Raw genomic sequence first — 24,619 nt, 5'->3', positions numbered from 1 at the left:
GGCGCAAGGCGGGAATACACCCTGGAGGGGGCGCCAGTTCTTCACAGGACAACACAGACACACTCATTCACTCACACCTACAGACACTTTTGAGTCGCCAATCCACCTACCAACGTGTGTTTTTGGACTGTGGAAGGAAACCGGAGCACCGGAGGAAACCCACGCGGACACTGGGAGAACACACCAACTCCTCACAGACAGTCACCCGGAGCGGGAATCGAACCCACAACCTCCAGGTCCCTGGAGCTGTGTGACTGCGACACTACCTGCTGCGCCACCGTGCCGCCCAAATGCCATTTCATCTGAAGAAATATAAATATAAATAAATAAACAAATAAATAAAGTATGAACACTCCATGTTCATGAACGCTAATATCAAAATCACCATCTTTAAATCGTCTAAACCAAAACTCACATGTACTTTTGGATACAATGTTCTCCCCAAGAACAGAACAAACCCATCACAGTCTTCTGCAGTGTTTTTTTTTTTTTTTTTTCCTGATGGAGCTCATAATGAATGCAGCGACCAATAAACTCTTCACTCACTGTTTCCAAATGGTTCAAATTTTATGTTAATTTTTTTAAAATAAAATAATAATAGTCAGTTTTACTATAAAATGTCAAGAAACAAAAGAATGGGAGAATTATATTTGAATTATATTACAATTACACAAAAACCTTTCAAAACCTGAACATTTTAACACTCTGTAGAATGCAAACTGCCCAGATCCATCACATCAGCCAATGAGAACAGAGGTGAGAGAGAGCACAGAACTGTCCTTCCCACCCAGAGACCAAGACCGACTGTGCTCTCTAGACCACTGCACCGCTCAGCAGCCCCCCTCCTTAGTACAACAGAATAAAGCCAGTTGATGGAAACATTATTGTTGCTCAGTACAGAAACATTTTTTCAAAACACACTGCACACACAAATGTAGCTGAAGAACAGTCTGAGATTTCTGTTTGGTTATTGATATTTTGGTCAAGAAATGAGAGCACACTATTCAACGATGTGTTTACGAACACTGTTGGAGCCTCAGATCGATGTGTTTTTACACCTTCTGCTCTCCTCTACATCTCCTTTCCCTCTTATTTCATCCTCACTTCACGCTGCTGTGTTACACTGCTGCATCTGGTCCACAGTGTCTAGTTAATGAAAAACACCACTCGCCTGACCCCAGTGTGTGTTTGTGTTAGAGGAACACTCCTAATCGTTTAACCCAATCTCTATCTGCCATCGATAACCAAGAACACAGACCTGTATTTATTAATAATAATGATAATAATAATAATAATAATAATAATAATATAAAAAAATAAAAAAATAAATAAATAAACCTTCCACCAGAAGCTTATGAGCAGCTGCTGATGTTTATGGATGAACGTATATATTTTTATGAATAAATGAATAAGAAAAATGAGCAACATGTTTCTCTGAGCAACATTGGATGGTTCATAGTCACTCTATTAAGGTGGTCTGTATTTTGAACGGTTCAGGTGGTCTGTATTTTGGATGGTTCATTCTCACTCTGTTAAGGTGGTCTGTATTTTGGTCAGTTCATTGACACTCTCTTAAGGTGGTCTGTATTTTGATCGGTTCATTGTCACTTTCTTAAGGTGTTCTTTATTTTGGTCAGTTCATTGTCACTCTCTTAAGGTGGTCTGTATTTTGATCGGTTCATTGTCACTTTCTTAAGGTGTTCTTTATTTTGGTCAGTTCATTGCCACTCTCTTAAGGTGGTCTGTATTTTGGATGGTTCATTCTCACTCTGTTTAGGTGGTTTAATTTTGGTCGGTTCATTGTCACTTTCTTAAGGCGCTCTGTACTTTGGTCAGTTCATTGTCACCCCTTAAGGTGGTCTGTATTTTGGATGATGTAAATGTTCACTGAAAGAGAAATAAAATATATTTTCATGATTTTTAACCTAAATCTAATTATATGCTGACAGTGTGTCTACCACCAACACCCCAGACCCACCCAACACACAGACACACACACACACACACACACTTGGCAATAAAGCTAGTGTAAAGACCACCAAACCTAAGGCATACTCCCTCTAATCCAGAGCATATACCTCTGCACTGCAGGGGAGAGTGTGTGTTAGTTTCCCATTGCTTTGAGTTGTTTGATAGAGCCCACAGCTAAAACTTAATCCTGATTGCAATGAGGTGTCTCAGTGTCGCATGTGTGTTTGTTTGTGTGTTTGTGTGTGTGTGAGAGAGAGAGAGTGAGAGAGATAGTGTGAGAGAGAGAGAGAGAGAGAGAGAGAGAGAGAGAGAGAGAGAGAGAGAGAGAGAGAGGTGAGGGGATCATGGTTTAGCTGTTGAATCTCTGACGCCTGAGGTCTATTGTACTGAGCTGATTCATAAATGTACCCCCCACCCCCCCAGGTGCCTCTCTCTCTCTCCCAAACTCTTCACTTAGTCAATGAATAAATATTTGTTTACCATAAACTTATTAAAATATATTAATGAGTGAAATAATTTACATTTTGATCAAATACTCTATTTACTCAGTCCATACTACACTGCAAACAAGCGCTGCCCATGGCACATTGCCAGTTCTCTCTCTCTCTCTCTCTCTCTCTCTCTCTCTCTCTCTCTCTCTCTCTCTCTCTCTCTCTCTCTCTCTCTCTCTCTCTCTCTCTCACCCTGAAGAGTGATGAATATGACGTGGGGCTAATTGTGGTCCTTCGCCTTCGCTCGCTTTGAGAGATTAGTGGCCTACCACAGCACTCCGTGACACTTAATTTATCGTGTTGATCGCCCACCCACTGGCCACACGGCCTGGCAGGAGGAAGAAGGCCACCGTCGGCTTGTTTAAAAGACTTCCAGAGCTTCGACCCTTGCTTTGAACTGGGTTTTTAAAGAAAGAGAGAGGAACAGCTGTGTTCAGGGAAGCTCCATGTTTACTGTGTGCCTGATTAAAAGGGAGAAGTAATGGTCTGAATGGAGCTGTATTGATTCCCCTCGCCTCGCTTTGTTATTCATGGCTGTGAAGGAAGTGATGGAGAGGTTAAAATCAAAGGCTGATTCAATGGAGTTGAGTTTTCTATAGGCCGTGATTGCCTCTCCGAGGGACTGACACAATTACATTGCCTCAAAGTACATTTACGAACCATGGCCTTATACAACACCGTCTGAGGTGCTGAAAGACGTACGCTGCTCCTGTGGGCGGGAAAAGGAGAAATAATTGTGTACAGTTACAGACTGGAAACAATAAAAACAGAGTGTTTGTTGTTCTGGCTTTGAGCTCCAGCAACATTGGCTGCGAGGTTAAAGTGCGCCGTTTCTGCTTTAAGCTTTTAGTTGGGTATTTAAGTCTATATTTAGTAAAGCTGCTGTTGTTTTTATTCACCGTCTCTTCATTTCGAGTGGTGCTGAGTTGTCCTCTCCCAGCTCTGCACAGTTACATCATCAGCTCATGAACAAGAGGGCTAACAGGGTGATGCTAGATGGGCCATCTACATCTGGAATGGGTTGTTGTCAAAACTAGGAGCATCACCAGTAGTAAAGCTGGCAATCAGGCTGAAAAGCCTAGACCCACTACAGATTCTTAACATATTTGACTCACTCTACATTTATAAAATTAAAAAAAGCAGGCAAAAGAAAACATACACACTGCCATTTCATACTGGATTCAAAACAAACTATATTTATTATAATCAGATTACAGCAACCAGGCCTACTGCAGAAACACAATGGATTGCAATCACTGAACAATTACAATTGCAGTTTCATACTGGATTCATTATAACGACCGACTTCAGATTTATACTGGATTCATTACAACGACCGACTTCAGATTCATACTGGATTCATTACAACGACCGACTTCAGATTTATACTGGATTCATTTACAACGACCGACTTCAGATTCATACTGGATTAATTAAAACGACCAACTTCAGATTCATACTGGATTCATTACAACGACCGACTTCAGATTTATACTGGATTCATTTACAACGACCGACTTCAGATTCATACTGGATTAATTACAACGACCGACTTCAGATTCATACTGGATTCATTACAACGACTGACTTCAGATTCATACTGGATTCATTACAACGACCGACTTTAAATTTATACTGGATTCATTACAACGACCGACTTCAGATTTATACTGGATTCATTTACAACGACCGACTTCAGATTCAAACTGGATTCATTACAACGACCGACTTCAGATTCATACTGGATTCATTACAACGACCGACTTCAGATTTATACTGGATTCATTACAACGACCGACTTCAGATTTATACTGGATTCATTACAACGACCGACTTCAGATTCATACTGGATTCATTACAACGACCGACTTCAGATTCATACTAGATTCATTACAACGACCAACTTCAGATTCATACTGGATTCATTACAACGACCAACTTCAGATTCATACTGGATTCATTACAACGACCGACTTTAAATTCATTCTGGATTCATTACAACGACCGACTTCAGATTTATACTGGATTCATTACAACGACCGACTTCAGATTCATACTGGATTCATTACAACGACCGACTTCAGATTCATACTGGATTCATTACAACGACCGACTTTAAATTCATTCTGGATTCATTACAACGACCGACTTCAGATTTATACTGGATTCATTACAACGACCGACTTCAGATTCATACTGGATTCATTACAACGACCGACTTCAGATTCATACTGGATTCATTACAACGACCAACTTCAGATTCATACTGGATTCATTACAACGACCAACTTCAGATTCATACTGGATTCATTACAACGACCGACTTTAAATTCATTCTGGATTCATTACAACGACCGACTTCAGATTTATACTGGATTTATTACAACGACCGACTTCAGATTCATACTGGATTCATTACAACGACTGACTTCAGATTCATACTGGATTCATTACAACGACCGACTTTAAATTTATACTGGATTCATTACAACGACCGACTTCAGATTTATACTGGATTCATTTACAACGACCGACTTCAGATTCAAACTGGATTCATTACAACGACCGACTTCAGATTCATACTGGATTCATTACAACGACCGACTTCAGATTTATACTGGATTCATTACAACGACCGACTTCAGATTTATACTGGATTCATTACAACGACCGACTTCAGATTCATACTGGATTCATTACAACGACCGACTTCAGATTCATACTAGATTCATTACAACGACCAACTTCAGATTCATACTGGATTCATTACAACGACCAACTTCAGATTCATACTGGATTCATTACAACGACCGACTTTAAATTCATTCTGGATTCATTACAACGACCGACTTCAGATTTATACTGGATTCATTACAACGACCGACTTCAGATTCATACTGGATTCATTACAACGACCGACTTCAGATTCATACTGGATTCATTACAACGACCGACTTTAAATTCATTCTGGATTCATTACAACGACCGACTTCAGATTTATACTGGATTCATTACAACGACCGACTTCAGATTCATACTGGATTCATTACAACGACCGACTTCAGATTCATACTGGATTCATTACAACGACCAACTTCAGATTCATACTGGATTCATTACAACGACCAACTTCAGATTCATACTGGATTCATTACAACGACCGACTTTAAATTCATTCTGGATTCATTACAACGACCGACTTCAGATTTATACTGGATTTATTACAACGACCGACTTCAGATTCATACTGGATTCATTACAACGACCGACTTCAGATTCATACTGGATTCATTACAACGACCGACTTTAAATTCATTCTGAATTCATTACAACGACCGACTTCAGATTTATACTGGATTCATTACAACGACCGACTTCAGATTCATACTGGATTCATTACAACGACCGACTTCAGATTCATACTGGATTCATTACAATGACCGACTTCAGATTTATACTGCATTCATTACAACGACCGACTTCAGATTCATACTGGATTCATTACAACGACCGACTTCAGATTCATACTGGATTCATTACAACGACCGACTTCAGATTCATACTGGATTCATTACAACGACCGACTTCAGATTCATACTGGATTCATTACAACGACCAACTTCAGATTCATACTGGATTCATTACAACGACCAACTTCAGATTCATACTGGATTCATTACAACGACCGACTTTAAATTCATTCTGGATTCATTACAACGACCGACTTCAGATTTATACTGGATTTATTACAACGACCGACTTCAGATTCATACTGGATTCATTACAACGACCAACTTCAGATTCATACTGGATTCATTACAACGACCGACTTTAAATTCATTCTGGATTCATTACAACGTCCGACTTCAGATTTATACTGGATTCATTACAACGACCGACTTCAGATTCATACTGGATTCATTACAACGACCGACTTCAGATTCATACTGGATTCATTACAATGACCGACTTCAGATTTATACTGGATTCATTACAACGACCGACTTCAGATTCATACTGGATTCATTACAACGACCGACTTCAGATTCATACTGGATTCATTACAACGACCGACTTCAGATTCATACTGGATTCATTACAACGACCGACTTCAGATACATACTGGATTCATTACAAGGACCGACTTTAAATTCATACTGGATTCATTACAACGACCAACTTTAAATTCATACTGGATTCATTACAACGACCGACTTCAGATTCATACTGGATTCATTACAACGACCAACTTCAGATTCATACTGGATTCATTACAACGACCGACTTCAGATTCATATTGGATTCATTACAACGACCGACTTCAGATTCATACTGGATTCATTACAACGGCCAACTTCAGATTCTTACTGGATTCATTACAACGACCGACTTCAGATTCATACTGGATTCATTACAACGACCGACTTCAGATCCATACTGGATTTAAATCACTCTACATTTGTTACGACCATACTCCAGAAACCAGAGCTACTACAGATTCACACTGAATTACAGTCACTCCATATTCATCACATTCAAACTAAAAAAAAAAAAAAAAAAAAAAAAAAAAAAAACTCTATTGATTCACACTTGTTGCAATCACTACACTTATATTATGATCAGACTTTGGAAAGCAGACACACTGCAAATTCATACTGGATTGAATTTACTTTAGATTTCTTATCATCAAATCTAGATTTGGAATAATGTAGCTCAGATTCATGCTGAATTACAGTCAATCTAACATTATTACCACCAGAATAAAGAAAGCACTTTGTAAATTCCTATTGGACTACAATCAAGCCACTCTCATTAAGCCACACTCCAGAAATCAGACCTACTCCAGATTCAAACTGGAGAATTATCACTAAACATATATTACAAGCAAACTACATAGTCCAGCTGAACTGGATTCAAATTAGATAACATTTATAACTACCAGGCTACAGAAACCACTATGTAGATTCACACTGGATCCAAATCACTCCACCTGCATAAATGTCAGTTTTGAAATGATGCACGCGTACGACTTTAAAGCAATTTGACAATTACATGTCTCCAATTACAAAAACAGGCCATACTTTTGACCCACGTCTCCCAGTTTCAAAGAGACAATCACAAATAGACATCACAACCTCATCTTAAACAAAGATAAAATGCCTTCTGCTTGATTGAAAGTTCTTTAAAATCTGTGACCAAAACACATCACCAAATGCTGTCTGTCCTCCCTGGTGAACCACTGCCTGTCTTTTAAGACTACTATTTCCATTGGGATGCTGCTCAGCTGGGTTCAGATTGGGTGAGTGACTTGTCAGAGTGCTTCTGGGCTCCAGAAACTCCAGAAATGCCTTGGTGCTGTGTTTCCAGCCATTGTGCTGCAGCAAGGTGAAGTGCAATCCAATAAGTTCTGAGGCACTGGATTGAATCTGTGCTTTCAGAATCCATGCTGCTGCAGCCTCTGCAGTAACACCGTGAAGTGAATCAGTTTCACTGGCATCGTGCTTCACAGATGGCAACGGGATGATGTGAATCACAGTCAATTCAGATTTAGAGTCAGATTTTAAAATATGTAAAACAATGCATTAAAGGTGCTGTCTACAGTTTCAATCTAAAACACGTCTTGAAATATTCAATGGGTCCTAAAATTATACATCAGCAATTCATACTGAATTACAGTCAACCACAGTTACAACTGTCAGACTGTAAACATTATACACATCACACCAGATTATTATAACTCTTCAGTTATTACAATAAAACTACAACTTTCACTCGCAGCTGATTACTATATGTTGATGACTGTTAAAATATTAATTAAGAATTACAGATTAATACTGGATTGAAACTCCAACTGGCTATTCATTCATTCATTTTTTTTATAAACACTTATCCCGTTGAAATCAGGGTGTAAGGTGGAAACACAACCTGCAGGGGGCACCAGTCTTTCGCAGGGTGACACACACTCACACATTCACTCACACACTCACACCTACGGAAACTTTTGAGTCACTAATCCACTTACCAACGTGTGTTTTTAGAGCGTGTGAGGAAACCGGATCACCCGGAGGAAACCCACAGAGACACAGGGAGAACACACCATACTTCTCACAGATAATCACCCGGAGGAAACCCACAGAGACACAGGGAGAACACACCACACTCCTCACAGACAATCACCCGGAGGAAACCCACGCAGACACAGAGAGAACACACCACACTCCTCACAGACAGTCACCCGGAGGAAACCCACAGAGACACAGAGAGAACCAACCACACTCCTCACAGACAGTCACCCGGAGGAAACCCACACAGACACAGGGAGAACACACCACACTACTCACAGACAGTCACCCGGAGGAAACCCACGCAGACAAAGAGAGAACACACCACACTCCTCACAGACAGTCACCCAGAGGAAACCCACAGAGACACAGAGAGAACACACTACATTCCTCACAGACAGTCACCCGGAGGAAACCCATACAGACACAGGGAGAACACACCACACTCCTCACAGACAGTCACCTGTAGGAAACCCACGCAGACACAGGGAGAACACATCACACTCCTCACAGACAGTCACCTGTAGGAAACCCACGCAGACACAGGGAGAACACACCACACTCCTCACAGACAGTCACCTGTAGGAAACCCACGCAGACACAGAGAGAACACACCACACTCCTCACAGACAGTCACCCGGAGCGGGACTCAAACCCACAACCTCCATGTCCCTGGAGCTGTGTGACTGTGCCATTTATATTTATGTATATATTTAGAATGGACTGATATTAATAAACCAAGATCACACAGAGTAAACGTCAATCTCACAATGATTTCAAGGCATGGCTTTCTCTTGCACCACCGGTAAAATGTTGCTGATGCACATGAGCATCCAGAGTGAAACACCTTTCCTCCCAGAGGAGTGCTTTCAGTGTCAAACACCAGTGTCCCCTGACGCTGTAACCCAACAGGGCCTGCCCCGCTTATTGTTTAGTGGACAATAGCTAACAGCTAGCGATTAGCAGAGGGATGGGTTTGTGAATGCTGAGATAGAGCCATTCTCTCTTCACCTCAAGGGACTGCAAGCTGAATTAACCTTCAACCTGCCTCTTTGGTGCATGATGGAATTCAATTTTTCGCTGTTTATAGATAGTCCCGGACCGTGAAGACCCTTTAGACCCCTCTTTATTGCATTCATGTGCTTGGTAAAGGGTGTCAAATCCTGTTGCCTGACCATATCTTTGTTTTTCTAAGGCTGAATGAAAGGTAAAGCTAAAATTATATGGGGAAATAGTAAACACTGATTATGGTCAGATTGGGCTTGAAATAAAAGTGTAATAAAAGTCATAAAAGTGTCAGCTAAGAAGAGAAAACTCTGAGCACAGGCATGGCATTGTTTGCAACAACTTGACATCAGGTGTAATATGGGACTTAGTTTCTGGGCTGGGGTCTAAATGGGAACAAAACTAGAGCCAAAATAATGACAGCAAATATATCAGTAAATCAAGACTGGAGCAAGAATAATGAATATTTCTTGGATCATTCGATAACCTTGATACCTTGCTTTTTCTAAACACCAGAGTCAGAGAGCTTACTTGCGTTTCTCAGCCATTCACACAATCAGTGCTAGTAAACAGATATTAATAACGAATAAATAGTAAACACTACCCTGTGGCCTGAAGTTTGGTAGCTAAAGCTCTTTCAAGGATGTCTTCCAAACAAAGCCCAGTTTACCAATGCGTCCTTTCATGAACCGGTGATCCGGCTACTCCCCCAGATTAAAAGATAAGGCGAGAGCAAGGTCAGCGCGTGAAGGCTGGGCGATGTGAATTAATTGGCGTGATAACGAGGGAGCGCTGGGCTGAGCCGGACCTGGCACTATGCCAGAGGAATACGCTTAATGATTTATTCAAGCCCTGGCCCCGGCTGTTTGTCCACATCACTTACAGGGATTTTCATCCCTCATCGGTGGGATAAGGACTGATGATATCTCTACCGTCCAAAGACTAAACAACGGCAGCTTCAACCGAGAGTGGGACTTTACGGGGTAAACAGCAAACTTTGTGCGGAATAGAGCTGTCTGAGAACTTCCGAAAGATTCTGATCTAAAGTAAAGATAAATGAGGCCAGGAGACTTCACCATGAATGTAATCTGTGATGCGCACTTCTAGCAAAGAGATGTAGTTGACATAAAACCCTTGAATGTTAAATTACAGCAGTGAAGAGTACAGTAGTAGAGTACAGCACAGGTTAGTGTTGTGCTTTTAGCAGCAAGCCTTAAGATGTTAGAAGTAATGTGCAAATTATACAATGTGCAACAAATGCACAAAACGTGTGCTAAAAGAGTCCAGGTCCCAGTGTGAGGCAGTAGGTAAGTGCAAAAATTGCTTAGCACGTTTTGGGGGATACGTGTTTGATAAATGTAAGTGTGTGTGTGTGTGTGTGTGTGTGTGTGTGTGTGTGTGTGTGTGGACTTTGAGTCTGATGGCGTGTGGGGAAGAAGCTGTTGCAGAGTCTGGCCGTGTTGGACCAGATGCGGTGGTACCTTCTTCTTGACGGCAGGTGAGAGAACAGTTTGTGTGAGGGGTGGGAGGGGTCCTCCACAGTGCTGGTGGCTTTGTGGATGCAGCGGGTGGTGTAAATGTCTGTGATGGAAGGGAATGAGACTCCGATGATCCTCTCAGCTGTCCACACTTCTATTATCAACAAACCTTATAATGTCAAAGTAGGAAAACTGCAATTTCCAGAGGGATGGAGCACTCTGATGCACTCTTAACAATAAAGGTGCTACAGGAGGTGCTTTGAGCAGAGCCAAAGAAATATCACTTTGGCTAAACATTTTTGATAACGATTTTAATGAGTAAATAATTTTAAGATCCAGTGATGGATTTTTAAATCTTTAAAAAGGTTGTTCACACTCACACCTCTGTTAAACCAATGTTTATTCATTCGTTCATTCATTGTCTGCAACTCTTATCTAGTTCAGAGTGGAGGTGGGTGGGTGGGTCCAGAGCCAACCCGGAATCACTAGGCACAAGGCAGGAACACACCCTGGAGGGGGCGCCAGTCCTTCACATGGCAACACACATTCACTCACACACTCAGACCTACGGACAATTTTGAGTCTCCAATCCACCTACCAATGTGTGTTTTTGGAGCGTGAGAGGAAATCGGAGCACCTGGAGGAAACCCACGCAGACACAGAGAGAACACACCAACTCCTCAGAGACTGCCACCCGGAGGAAACCCACGCAGACACAGGGAGAACACACCACAGACAGTCACCCGGAGCGGGACTCGAACCCACAACCTCCAGTGACAGAGACATTACCTGTTGCTCCACTGAGCACAAAATGTTTATTTATTTATTTTTTATGGAACTAAAAATGGGTTCTCTTTTTGGCATCACTCTAAACTCCCCCTTTATGTTTTATAAGAGTGTGAGGTTATTAAATTTGATTTTTGTTTTAAATCTCAGTGTCTATAAAGCTGTGTTCTTAAACCATCAGGTTATAAAGAGTGCCACAATAATAATTTTGACATATGTCCACGTAAGAACTGCCTGAGATTTTAAAACAGTTATATCATGAGCAATGTTTCATGTATCAGTGGTGAGGGCTTGTATTTCAGAGATGCTTAATTCGTTCTTTTTATTTTCCACTTGACAAAGAGAACAGGAGATGATTAAAACCACTCATCATCCATTTTTATCCCTCGGATATTATCCAACCAATGATATGCTTCAAGGAATATTTGACTGTGTTTGTGTGTGTGTGTATGTGTGTGACATTGGAGTGTATAAGTGTCTTACTTTGCCTTTTGGACTCTGTTAGGTAAAAAGCTAGAAAGCCATAGGGTTTTCCAGGCTGCAAATTCATTAAGAAACTTTTCCACCTTAAGAGGAATCACACAACAACCACAACACACACACACACACACACACACACACACACACAGGGCCCCAATGGATAAATAATTCAAATGTGTCCTTAACAGGGTTACACAGCACCTGAACAAACATGATTAAAGAAACCAAAGTGATATCCCAGTGTCCATCGCTATCTCCTGCTCATCTCCAGCTCAGGGATCACCAGGGGTCACCCGGGATGAGTCGGCTAAATTGCTTTTTCGGAATGATAAATAGTGGGGTCACTCTGGCCATCCACAGGAAAAGGGAGCAGTTAACTTTTGGACATGCATAATTCAACATGACACACACACACACACACACACACACACACGCACACACACACACACATACACATACACACACACACACACACACACACACACACACACACACACACACTAGCCTTGACCACAATGATCCATCAGAAATGGTCAGTAAATGATTGAAGCTGGACTCTGCTGGTGTTGCTGAGGTTAGCTGAGGTCCAGTGTGAGCAGTGGTCATTAATATGACCCCTTCTCTTACTTTGATCCTGGTGAAATTAAATCTGGCCAAAAGCCCAGTTTGATGTTCTTAGCTGCATTTATTCTGCCATGTGTCCACACTATTGTAATGTAAGGGCTGAGATGTGTACTCGGGGTTGGAATAGGTGTCAGAGGAGGGGTCTGATTGGTAGTTGGGGTCAGAATGAGTCTTTGAGGAGGGGTCAGGTGAGTAAATGGGGTCTGAATGGTTATCACATAAGGAGAATGATGGTTAGTTTAAGTCTTAATGGGTAGATAAGGAGGAGTCTGATGGGTAGTTGAGGAGAGGTCTGATAGGTAGTTGAGGAGGGGTCTGATGGGTAGTTGGGGAGAGGTCTGATAGGTAGTTGAGTAGGGGTCCCATGGGTATTTGAGGAGGGGTCTTATGGGTAGTTATGGTCTGAAAGGGTAGTTGAGGAGGGGTCTGATGGGTAGTTATGGTCTGAATGGGTAGTTGAGGAGGGGTCTGATGGTAGTTGAGGAGGGGTCCCATGGGTAGTTGGGGAGGGGTCTGATGGGTAGTTGAGGATGGGTCTGAGGGGTAGTTGAGGAGGGGTCTGATGGATAGTTATAGACTGAATGGATAGATGAGGAGGGGTCTGATGGGTATTTGAGGATGGGTCTGAGGGGTAGTTGAGGAGGGGTCTGATGGATAGTTATAGACTGAATGGATAGTTGAGGAGGGGTCTGATGGGTAGTTGGGGAGGGGTCTGATGGGTAGTTGAGGAGGAGTCTGATGGGTAGCTGAGGAGGGGTCTAATGGGTAGTTATGGTCTGAATGGGTAGTTGTGGTCTGATAGGTAGTTGTGGTCTGAATGGGTAGTTGTGGTCTGATAGGTAGTTGTGGTCTGAATGGGTAGTTATGGTATAAATGGGTAGTTGTGGTCTGATAGGTAGTTGTGGTCTGAATGGGTAGTTGTGGTTTGATAGGTAGTTGTGGTCTGAATGGGTAGTTATGGTCTGAATGGGTAGTTGTGGTCTGATAGGTAGTTGTGGTCTGAATGGGTAGTTGTGGTCTGATAGGTAGTTGTGTTCTGAATGGGTAGTTATGGTCTGAATGGGTAGTTGTGGTCTGATAGGTAGTTGTGGTCTGAATGGGTAGTTGTGGTCTGATAGGTAGTTGTGGTCTGAATGGGTAGTTGTGGTCCGAATGGGTAGTTATGGTCTGAATGGGTAGTTGTGGTCTGATAGGTAGTTGTGGTCTGAATGGGTAGTTGTGGTCTGATAGGTAGCTGTGGTCTGAATGGGTAGTTATGGTCTGAATGGGTAGTTATGGCCTGAATGGGTAGTTGTGGTCTGATAGGTAGTTGTGGTCTGAATGGGTAGTTATGGTCTGAATGGGTAGTTGTGGTCTGATAGGTAGTTGTGGTCTGAATGGGTAGTTGTGGTCTGAATGGGTAGTTATGGTCTGAATGGGTAACTGTGGTCTAATAGGTAGCTGTGGTCTGAATCGGTAGTTGAAGAGGTGTTTGAGTGGTAGATGATATTTTGCACAGTCAATTATTTTGTCAGTTGTGTTCTAAAACAGTCTTAAAGAATGTGTCTAATAAGCAGTTGGGGTTTGAGGGGGTCTCAGAAGAGGGTTCTGATGGAAGGTCCTGGTCTGAAGATGGGTTGTCAGGATCTGAGGAGGTGTGATGGTTAGTCGGGGTCCACAGGAGATTTAGATGAGGTTCTGGTAGGAAACTGTGCCAATACTGAACTCTAAACCCAACATCCTCATTGTGAACTAACCAACCTTGGTGGTCCTCCTTTGGGATACCTCTAAAGCAACTCATCAGTGGAGAGTCAATGGTCTCTCTCTCTCTCTCTCTCTCTCTCTCTCTCTCTCTCTCTCTCTCTCTCTCTCTCTCTCTCTCTCTCTGGAGCCTCTCTACTCTGCCCACATCTCACTGCAAATTCGGGTCAATGGCTATAATTAGCCTCTGCTTGGCAGGTGACTGCAAATCCAAGCCCCCAGACACTAGGGTATGCCACGTAGGTGTCACTTTAAAAGGTGGCAGGGAAACGCCACTGTTTCTGGCATCTTTAGCTTTAGTTAAGTGTCACGATGAGGATGATGGAGGATATGGTTCAGATTTTGCTGGCGGCATTTTATTTTTTCAACAGCGCTGAAACTTATAGCTGGTAGAGACAAGGCAAGCCATTTCCCGTGGTGTGTAAAGAGACATGAACGGGACTATGCTAAGTGGGTGTTATCTTGATTTTTCATTCTGACAGACAGGCATGTTGTTGCCAGTGACAGATGCCCATCTTCTGACAAAATATCTGTCATTGGGAAAGCTGCTGGCACCATTTCAGACACTGCTTTTTTTCCAAGAAAGCCCTGATTTATTTAACTGCCCCAAACTGTAACACACAATAGACAAATGTGTGCTCTGTCCTGTGTATTCCGGATTTTTGATTAATGACTCTGGAATAAAATGAATGAGTGAATGATGGTATAGACATTTTTTTTAAAGACTAACTGGAAATCAGACCAATATCAAAGTTCAAGGCATGATCCCAGTGCATCCAATAACAAAAGCATCTTCAATCATTCCCAAGAATCACCAACTCTACATTCTGTTTCACTACAACCAACTGTTTCCAAACATCTGCTGAAGACCAAGTCAATGCCTACTGTTAGACTTTCACAAGGACATCCTTAAACAGTCCATGTTCAGATGAGATCCGCGCTAAAAACCCGATAAAGACCAACAGCCCTCACCTCTGTTGTCCAGAGTGTGTTTATGGTTGACCTCTCCTCCTCCTCCTTTGCCGAGGCTGTCCACACTGCGCGTGCCCTGGCTGCTGAAGTCCTCGTCCAGTTGAAGTTTCCCGTCGGGCAGCTGTCCCGGCTGGTCGTCGTCCTCACAGTCGCAGTCATCCAGGATGGGGGTCTCTCGGATGGGCATGCCGATGACAGAGGAGTGCTGGTGGGCCCTCGGACCCCTGAAGCCATCCCGGGTTTGTGGGGGGCCCAGCAGGACTGAGGGAATGTAGTGGATCTCATGGGTGGCCTCGGTGCTGGCGCTTTTCTGAGGAGCTCTGCGCCGCCGGCACCAACGCTGACGGGTGTAGAGCACCAGGGTGAAGAGGAGGATGAGGAGGAGGAGTGCTATCAGGCCTCCCTGTGAGAGAGAGAGAGAGAGAGAGAGAGAGAGGAAGTTATAAATATATAACTATTAAAACTGCTATGAAATTAATATATACGTTATGGAGTTATCAGGAGTAAGAACTGAAGAGTCAGCAGATGAAGAAATCTCTAGTTTAACCATTGAAATAGAGAATTATTGCTTGTTTTGTTTATATTACATCTACATTTCAGTTATTAATGTGTAATTACAACTTTACATAGTTAATATGATTATATTATATTTTAGAAATGTATAAGTGCCTCTCTATGGTATCTAAAGGGTTCTTCTATTGTTACAAGAACCTTTTTGGTGCTTTAAGGTTCTTCAAGGGTTCTTTATTAAATAAAAATACTATATAGAACCTTGCACACTTGAAGAAACTTCTGCATGATTAAAGGGTTCTTTGCATCATGAAGGGGTTTTTCATGTTGATGGGGAATGTGCTGTAGATGGTTCTATATAGCACCTTATAGAATAGGGTTCTATATGTCCCCAAATGGTTCCTCATAAAAGCTTGACATTGTAACAATAGAAGAACAGTTTTGAGTGCTATAGAACCATCTTTAGCACATTCTTCATCAATGTGAAGAACCCATTCACCATGCAAAGCTGAAAATCACCAATAACCCTTGAAGAAGCACCTAGAGTGTAATTAGCAGAATGTCATGAGGCAGGACCAGTGGTAAACACACCCTGAGGGATGTAGGGTGGTTAAATGCCGGGGCAGAAACACACCGGATGTGTCCAGCAGCCTCAGATGATCAGGTATAAGTTAGAAACGCAACAGTGAGAGAATCGCTAAAACTACTTCCCAGGCAAAAGTACTGCCTTGAGTTATTGCCACCATTTCCCCTCTGGCAAAACACTCTGAGAGTTTATTCCAAGCCAGTCGCATCTGGCACATCTCATTACAGAGAGATACCACCTTAAATAGTAGACGCTGCGTCTGAAACTGCTTCACTTCATTCCAAATGTTGTCTGGAACTCAAGACGGCAAAGTCATATCTTGTAAACAGAGTGCTTCTGAAATGTTGCCAGTGTTTATCATTATGATATAGTCCTATGAGTAGGAGAATGATTGAAATAGATTTTTAGATTATTTTTTTTATTTCTGTGTTTGTAGATAATAAATGAGATTAGGGAAATATAGAGTATAAGGGTTTGATGACATTAGTAACAATTAAGAATCTACAAAGCTTTAAACCATTGTTTGTAAACACCACATTATACTTAATCATTCATTCGTTCACTCATTATCTGTAACCCTTGTCCAGTTCAGGGTCGCGACGGGTCCGGAGCCTACCTGCAATCATTGGGCGCAAGGTGTGAATACACCCTGGAGGGGCGCCAGTCTTTCACAGTGCGACACACAAACACCTACAGACACTTTTGAGTGGCCAATCCACCTACCAACATGTGTTTTTGGACTGTGGGAGGAAACCGGAGCACCCGGAGGAAACCCACACAGACACAGGGAGAACACTATTCTTAATCAACATTATTAAATAAAGTATTAATTTAATCTAATCCATCCATCCATTATCTGTAACCGCTTATCCAATTTAGGGTCGCGGGGGGTCCAGAGCCTACCTGGAATCATTGGGCGCAAGGCGGGAATACACCCTGGAGGGGGCTAATTTAATCTAATTTATAAAATAAATAAATAAATACATATTAATTCTGGCCAGGAAGTCATTTTGAACCAATGTATAAAATATGTTATTTTCATTTTATAAATTTTTATATTACCGTAAATTTCACATAATTCCTGTTACAAAACATCCCTTAAGACTATATTTTGTGGGTGCTTTCCACTGCTCTGCCTGAACCTCCAGCTTTCATTGTATCAATTTACTGGACCTTACACTTTGGTACACTTACAGTAATACCTGTTATAGACCTGGAAATGGTGATGTTCACTGTAACACTTTCTAGCGCTCTGCCTGAACCTCCAGCTGCCAGAGATTGTTTATATTTTAATTACAGCATTATTTTGTAGATTTAAGATGCTCTCAGTTGTCAGATTGGCCTTTCGTGAAGTGAAAATATCGCCAAACTCTGTCCACGTTTCTCAGACTCTGAGAGTAAGTTGAAACACAGTTTCTTCTGTCGTTCCTGCGCTTGGCCTCGGGGCTCTGCACGGCTCAAAAGAAGCGAGAGATCCATTGCTCTGTGGTTTGTCCTATTTCATGCCACGTCAGAAACATCAAAGAGTGGCGCTCACACAAGCTGCTCACGCATAATACTCTTAACTCACCAATCAACTGTCAGAGAGAGAGAGAGAGAGACTATGCAGAGAGATACAACCTTGTTCAGTCTTTAACACTCTTACACTCCTCCCACTGTTTCAGTTAAAAAAGACTTCACTGAAAAATTTAATAAGTTGAAAAAAAAAATCAAATGTAAGAAAATGAATCTATAAATGTTTGTGATTACAATCAAACTGTTCGATATTTCATATTTTTTCATTCACTTAATAGCATCGTTATTATTACTATTATATATTTATTTATTTATTTTTTTTTTAAATGTAAACACACTTGTGTCATTATTTTGATGCTTGCAAAGACCCCTACAAAACCATCCCTAAAGCATTCTAGTGTTGATCAGTCTTTCAGTGTCATGGTTTTGGGCCACTCAGACCTGAAAAGCACTTGCTGATGTAGGGGTAGGGGTAGTGTTATTGTTGGGGTGAAGATGAGGGTTAGGATTAGTTCAGTTCAGTTTGTTATTAAAGTTCTCAAAGAGAAACTTGATTTACAAGCAGTCACTGACAACCCCATCCTTACATGCAGTAAAATATATGAAAAATGACATGAAATTCAAGTTCATATACACCATAAAGGGGCAAACAATATGCAGAGGAGGACTGAGGACTTTAGGATTAAGGTTAGGGTTAGTGTGAGGTAGAGTTAAGCTTTAGGTGTACAGTGAGAGTTTAGACTCTTAGTGTCATTCGTGCTTCAAAGCCACACAGTGTGACAATGGCATGTTGGTGAACTGGCTACTGGCTGGTGACTGAGGCCAAACACACCCAACACAGCTGTTGATACAGAAGACAGGGGTTCAAATCCCAGCTTGGGCAAACACAGCAATAAGAGTTGATGGGTAAGACCACTAACACTTCCATCACCTCCATTTACCTCATGACCATGACCAAAACAACTGGCAATGTGTAGCAATTCTGTGATTTATGTTCAATATTTTAGTTCTCTGTTGTGGGAAATTCTGTAAATATTTCATTTATTTAGATTATTTAATTCTAATCTCCAATTTCTTTCTTTCTTTCTTTCTTTCTTTGGAAACTGAGAGAATGAGAAATAATCCCCATATGAATTTCCCAACTCTCTCTCTCTCTCTCTCTCTCTCTCTCTCGCTCTGTCACTCTCTCTCTCGCTCTCTCGCTCGTTCAATAAACAAGAGGGTAGAGTGGGAGTTATTAATCACTGAATTGAAAAATTCCATCTTCATGAATGAAAACAAACCCATCTTAAATTACTGGGCCCTGCTCTGCTGGCTGTCCATAAATCACACAGTTCTGGACAGGAGCATTTCACCCAGCACCCAGTGTGTTCATTAATCTCCCACAGAAACCAGCGCTGCCCCCAAATCAACTCCCCTCAAAGTTCAATGGGAAAGAAATGAGATCAGGAAGAGTCCTGCTTTAAACTCTGAAACTCTCAAATTACTCCAAATGGACGCAGACGTCAAGTGCCTTAACAGACTGCACTTTACAGCAATGTGCTGGGGTTAGAATAGCAACAAATACCATCCCACATAGTGTTGTGTCTCTAATAACTATGTAGTAATATGTTAATAACACAGATCTGTAACGACTGGTGAGAAATAACGAATATCATCAGTAAGCAAGACATTCACAGCATCTGAACTCATGTAACTAATGTAAATCTGAGTTGTCTCTGTGGGTACAGTGTTTCTAACTGTGGGCTTAAAGTGTAATTACACAGTTATAAGGCACAACCGAAGCATGTGCTACAGAGCTAAAATCTCTGCCTGTAAATGGACAACATGTTTAGAATGGGGGTGCATTTCTATATCTTAACGGTTGGGTGGGAAAACAGGCGTCTGATATGAAAGATATTACAGATAATATCCACTGTTCCACTCAAACTCTGTCTTTAAAGCCTCTCTAACAGGAAGTAAATGACCACTGCTCTCTGAGTAAGGTGTGAGAGGTTTTCAGGGAAACATTAATAATCACAGTGTTGGAAACAAACTAATATAAAGTCAGGGACATGCAATACTCATGCAATACTTTGAAATATTAATTTGGATTAAAAAAATACAATATTTAAACACTATGTTCTAAATTACAATATTCAAACACCACCTCAAAGGCTGCTGATGTTTTGTAACTCACATTTAGGAGACTAATAATTTGCCACAAGGTGGCGCTCATTCACAATATAGTATATTTCAATATAGTTTCACTCAAATATATAACAACCTGGTAAAATAATTATAGTAGTTTACAAATTTACTTAAAAGTAGCACAAAAAGGTGTCCATATTAAACTTAATGAAATTTTGCAAAGCATTATGACATCATAATAAAACCAATTAGTTTCAATAAATGGCATATTTTAGTAATTTTTAGAATTTACTAAACAATTAAACTGCAAACATTTTTAAACATGTCTACCTCTTAATGTAGAATTTATTTTTGTCTTTTGAGGTTATGGCATTGTATTATGATAAAGGCATTTTTTTTTTCATAGTTGCATAATTATGCATTAAATTTCAAACAGTCCAAAATGCCTCTGGAGCTCTGTTCATTTAGGATTTCTACCTCTTTAATGGTTACTTTTCCAAATGCACTTTCCACAGTATTTCTCCACCTTCACAGAGTTAAAAGAGAGGAAAAAATCCATTTTAACTCACACCAGGATTTTGTTGTCACCTTCAAAACGTTTAATAATCCATGTAGAAACCTCACTTTAAAGCAGAATCAATTAAAACACAAAACCAAACACCTTTAAAAGGTGAAGTAAACACACAAAAATACATGCTGTAGTAAAGTAATCTGTTTGTTATTTCAGGCCTTCCATTTCACTTTTACTTTTAATTTAATTTTCTTTTATTTCCTGCCATCTCTCGGCTGAAGCTGAGGCCAAACACCAAACGATAAAGACACATGGCAAATATTCTCGCAATGTTTAAGAGATAATTAAGAATAAACAAGCAGTCGAACCACGACAGACTTCTGAGACCATCTGGTGCAGCAGGTTTTGAAGGCATGCCATTACAGACAGTGTGATCCAGTCAAAAAAACAGAGACGAGGGTATAAATAACACACTCAAAATACAGTACACACCAGATCCTGAACAATTCTGTTAATGCGTCTTTACTGCAAACACAGTGGCTCAGGGCTAGCACACAATCCCTATACTACCCTATATGTCCAGACAGGTGTGGACATCATTTTTATCTAGTGTCTTCAGTCAGATTAAGATCCTTGCAGCTTGATTAGCAATTAGTGACTATGGAGCTGTTGTATAAGAGCCTGGAGTCACCTGCTTAATGGCAAGTGTCAGCAGTCCCCAAACTTTAGACTGCGGCATATGTTCTCCATTGTATACTTTGGCAGGGATCCAGATCTAATCCTCCAACATCAGTACCTGACCTTACTAGTGTCTATGTAGCACACATCAAATCCTCACAGCAATGTTTGGACCTAAGCCTAGAACTAAGCCTTCCTCTAAGAGTAGAAATATTTACTGCTGTTTTCTGAAAGCATCTTGCATTATAAGGTGTCTTTGTCATTGATGAAAATCACAGTGGACAGAAGCTGGGTGGTGAAGCTGGGTGTCTGTGTGGAATTGTGGGAAAACAGTGTGAGCTGGTGTGATAAACTGCACAAATATCCATATGATACGCCGACTGCTTTGGCAGAGAGAGGCTGAGCACATTTTCATTTGCATTTTTGGGTGAGATTTGGTCGCAAGGCTCTGGCACCTCCTGCTCCAAACACGGCCCTGAAATTCATCAGACCTTTGCCTTATCTCAGAGATGGGAGAAAGAGTCTGAAAAAGAGAGAGGATGAGAAGGATGGGACTTCAGGGTTTCCAGTGTACAGATTCTGACTATCACGTCATACAAATGTATACACAGTTCAGGGTGGCGGTGGGTCCAGAACCTACCCGAATCACTGGGCGTGAGGTGGGAACAGACCCTGGAGGCGGTGCCAGTCCTTCGCAGGGTGACACACATTCAAACATTCACTCACACACTCACACTTACAGACACATTTGAGTCGCCAATCCACCTACCAACATGTGAAGAAACCGGAATACCCAGAGGAAACCCACACAGACACAGGGAGAACACACCACACTCCTCACAGTCAATCACCCGGAGAAAATCCATGCATACATGGAGAACACAGCACTGTTTCTGTGATCCGTCTTCAGGTTCATAACACAGGCTGTGTGTAGGTTTAGTGAAATAGCGCCACAAGTGGACAGGATCTATTTTTGGCAAATTAACTCCCAATCATAACCAACCATTACCTCAAAATGTTTCATATATCTGCTCTTCTTCTTTTCCTGGTGTAAGTGCCAGGGTTTGCAAATCTCATTGTTGAAATATGTATCCCATGCTACTCATGCATTTCTTCTCCAAAGGCTTTAGTGGAACATTTGAAATCCTGGGTTGTAGCCAAGCCTGTAGGCTACAATTTTGCAGCCCCTATCCCTCAAGCCAAAGTCGGGTTTGAGAGGCTGCTCCTAGAAGCTCTTCCTGAAAGTCCTGAATAGGCAGCAGAAACCCCCCTGGAGGCAAAATGTGGAGGAGAATCTGGGAGTATCTTTCTGGTCCAGAATTCCCTCGAACAAACCAGGGAGCACAAGGTCAAAGCAGAACCCCATGGTGTTCCTCGAAGAAACTTCCACTGAATGAATAACATTGTTAAAGAGATTAAATGTGCATCATTTCACACAATTAGACTCCTGCAGAACATTAAAGCAAGCAAAAGGTTCTCCATCCTCACAAAGGTCTTGATTTCAAACAAAATCTTTGAGAAAACAAAAGGGTTTTCTTACCTCAGTAATCTCAATAAGAACAAGTCAGATCAAGCTCACTGCTTTTTCCTCGTTCCCACTGTTTGATGTCTACAGTAATGTTTATATTACAGCCTCACTTTTTAACCACTGAAGCTTCATTAAGTGGCAGACAAGGCCTTAAGTCAGCGTGTCTCAAAATGTGAAGTGCGCGCCACTAGTGAGGCATGTAGGTATTGCAGCTGGAGTGCAAAGAAAACAGAAGAAACGAGATATGAGCCTGTTTTTAATAATGACTTTTTTTCCTACAAAGCTTACTAGGTAAAAATCACCCACTCACAATGGATTCATTATTAGCCCTTAAAGATAATAAAATAACATTTGAAAGAATCCCAGAAATATGCAGCTTGCTTGGAACAAAAATATGCTTTTATTCACTGAAACACACCCTGGAGGGGGCACTAGTCCTTCACAGGGTGACACACACTCACACATTTGAGTGATCACACATCGCCAATCCACCTACCAATATGTGTTTTTGGAGTGTGGGAGGAATCGGGAGCACCCTGAGGAAACCCACGCAGACACAGGGAGAACACACCACACTCCTTACAGACAGTCTTCCGGAGGAAACCCACACAGACACAGGGAGAACACACCACACTCGTCACAGACAGTCTTCCGGAGGAAACCAATGCAGACACAGGGAGAACACACCACACTCCTCACAGACAGTCACCCGGAGGAAACCAATGCAGACACAGGGAGAACACACCACACTCCTCACAGACAGTCACCCAGAGGAAACCAACACAGACACAGGGAGAACACACCACACTCCTCACAGACAGTCACCCGGAGGAAACCAATGCAGACACAGGGAGAACACACCACACTCCTCACAGACAGTCACCCAGAGGAAACCAACACAGACACAGGGAGAACACACCACACTCCTCACAGACAGTCACCCGGAGGAAACCAATGCAGACACAGGGAGAACACACCACACTCGTCACAGACAGTCTTCCGGAGGAAACCCACACAGACACAGTGAGAACACACCACACTCCTCACAGACAGTCTTCCGGAGGAAACCCACACAGACACAGGGAGAACACACCACACTCCTCACAGACAGTCACCCGGAGGAAACCAATGCAGACACAGGGAGAACACACCACACTCCTCACAGACAGTCACCCAGAGGAAACCAACACAGACACAGGGAGAACACACCACACTCCTCACAGACAGTCAACTGGTGGAAACCCACGCAGACACAGGGAGAACACACCACACTCCTCACAGACAGTCACCCGGTGGAAACCCACACAGACACAGGGAGAACACACCACACTCCTCACAGACAGTCACCCAGAGGAAACCCACGCAGACACAGGGAGAAAACACCACACTCCTCACAGACAGTCACCAGGAGCGGGACTCGAACCCACAACCTCCAGGACCCTGGGACTGTGTGACTGTGACACTCCCTGCTGAGCCAAAATGTAACTGTATATTAATATTGTCACCTGACACTCCACTAGTACTGTCCCTCTTTTTCTGACTTAAGAATAAA

General features: G+C 41.9%; 1 protein-coding gene across 1 annotated transcript in view; it reads right to left on the bottom strand.

The window, feature by feature from the left end:
* The window catches only part of LOC136675087 (astrotactin-2-like), a 469,599-nt gene that overhangs the window by 293,992 nt on the left and 150,988 nt on the right, over nucleotides 1-24,619 (bottom strand). Inside the window, exon 3 of the mRNA XM_066651501.1 lies at nucleotides 15,610-16,012. Coding sequence (XP_066507598.1) covers nucleotides 15,610-16,012 — 403 coding nt within the window. The remainder of the gene's footprint in view (nucleotides 1-15,609; nucleotides 16,013-24,619) is intronic.

The sequence above is a fragment of the Hoplias malabaricus genome, chromosome 2, assembly GCF_029633855.1.
Source record: "Hoplias malabaricus isolate fHopMal1 chromosome 2, fHopMal1.hap1, whole genome shotgun sequence".
Taxonomy (NCBI): Eukaryota; Metazoa; Chordata; class Actinopteri; order Characiformes; family Erythrinidae; genus Hoplias; species Hoplias malabaricus.
This window is presented reverse-complemented; position numbering and strand designations above follow the sequence as displayed.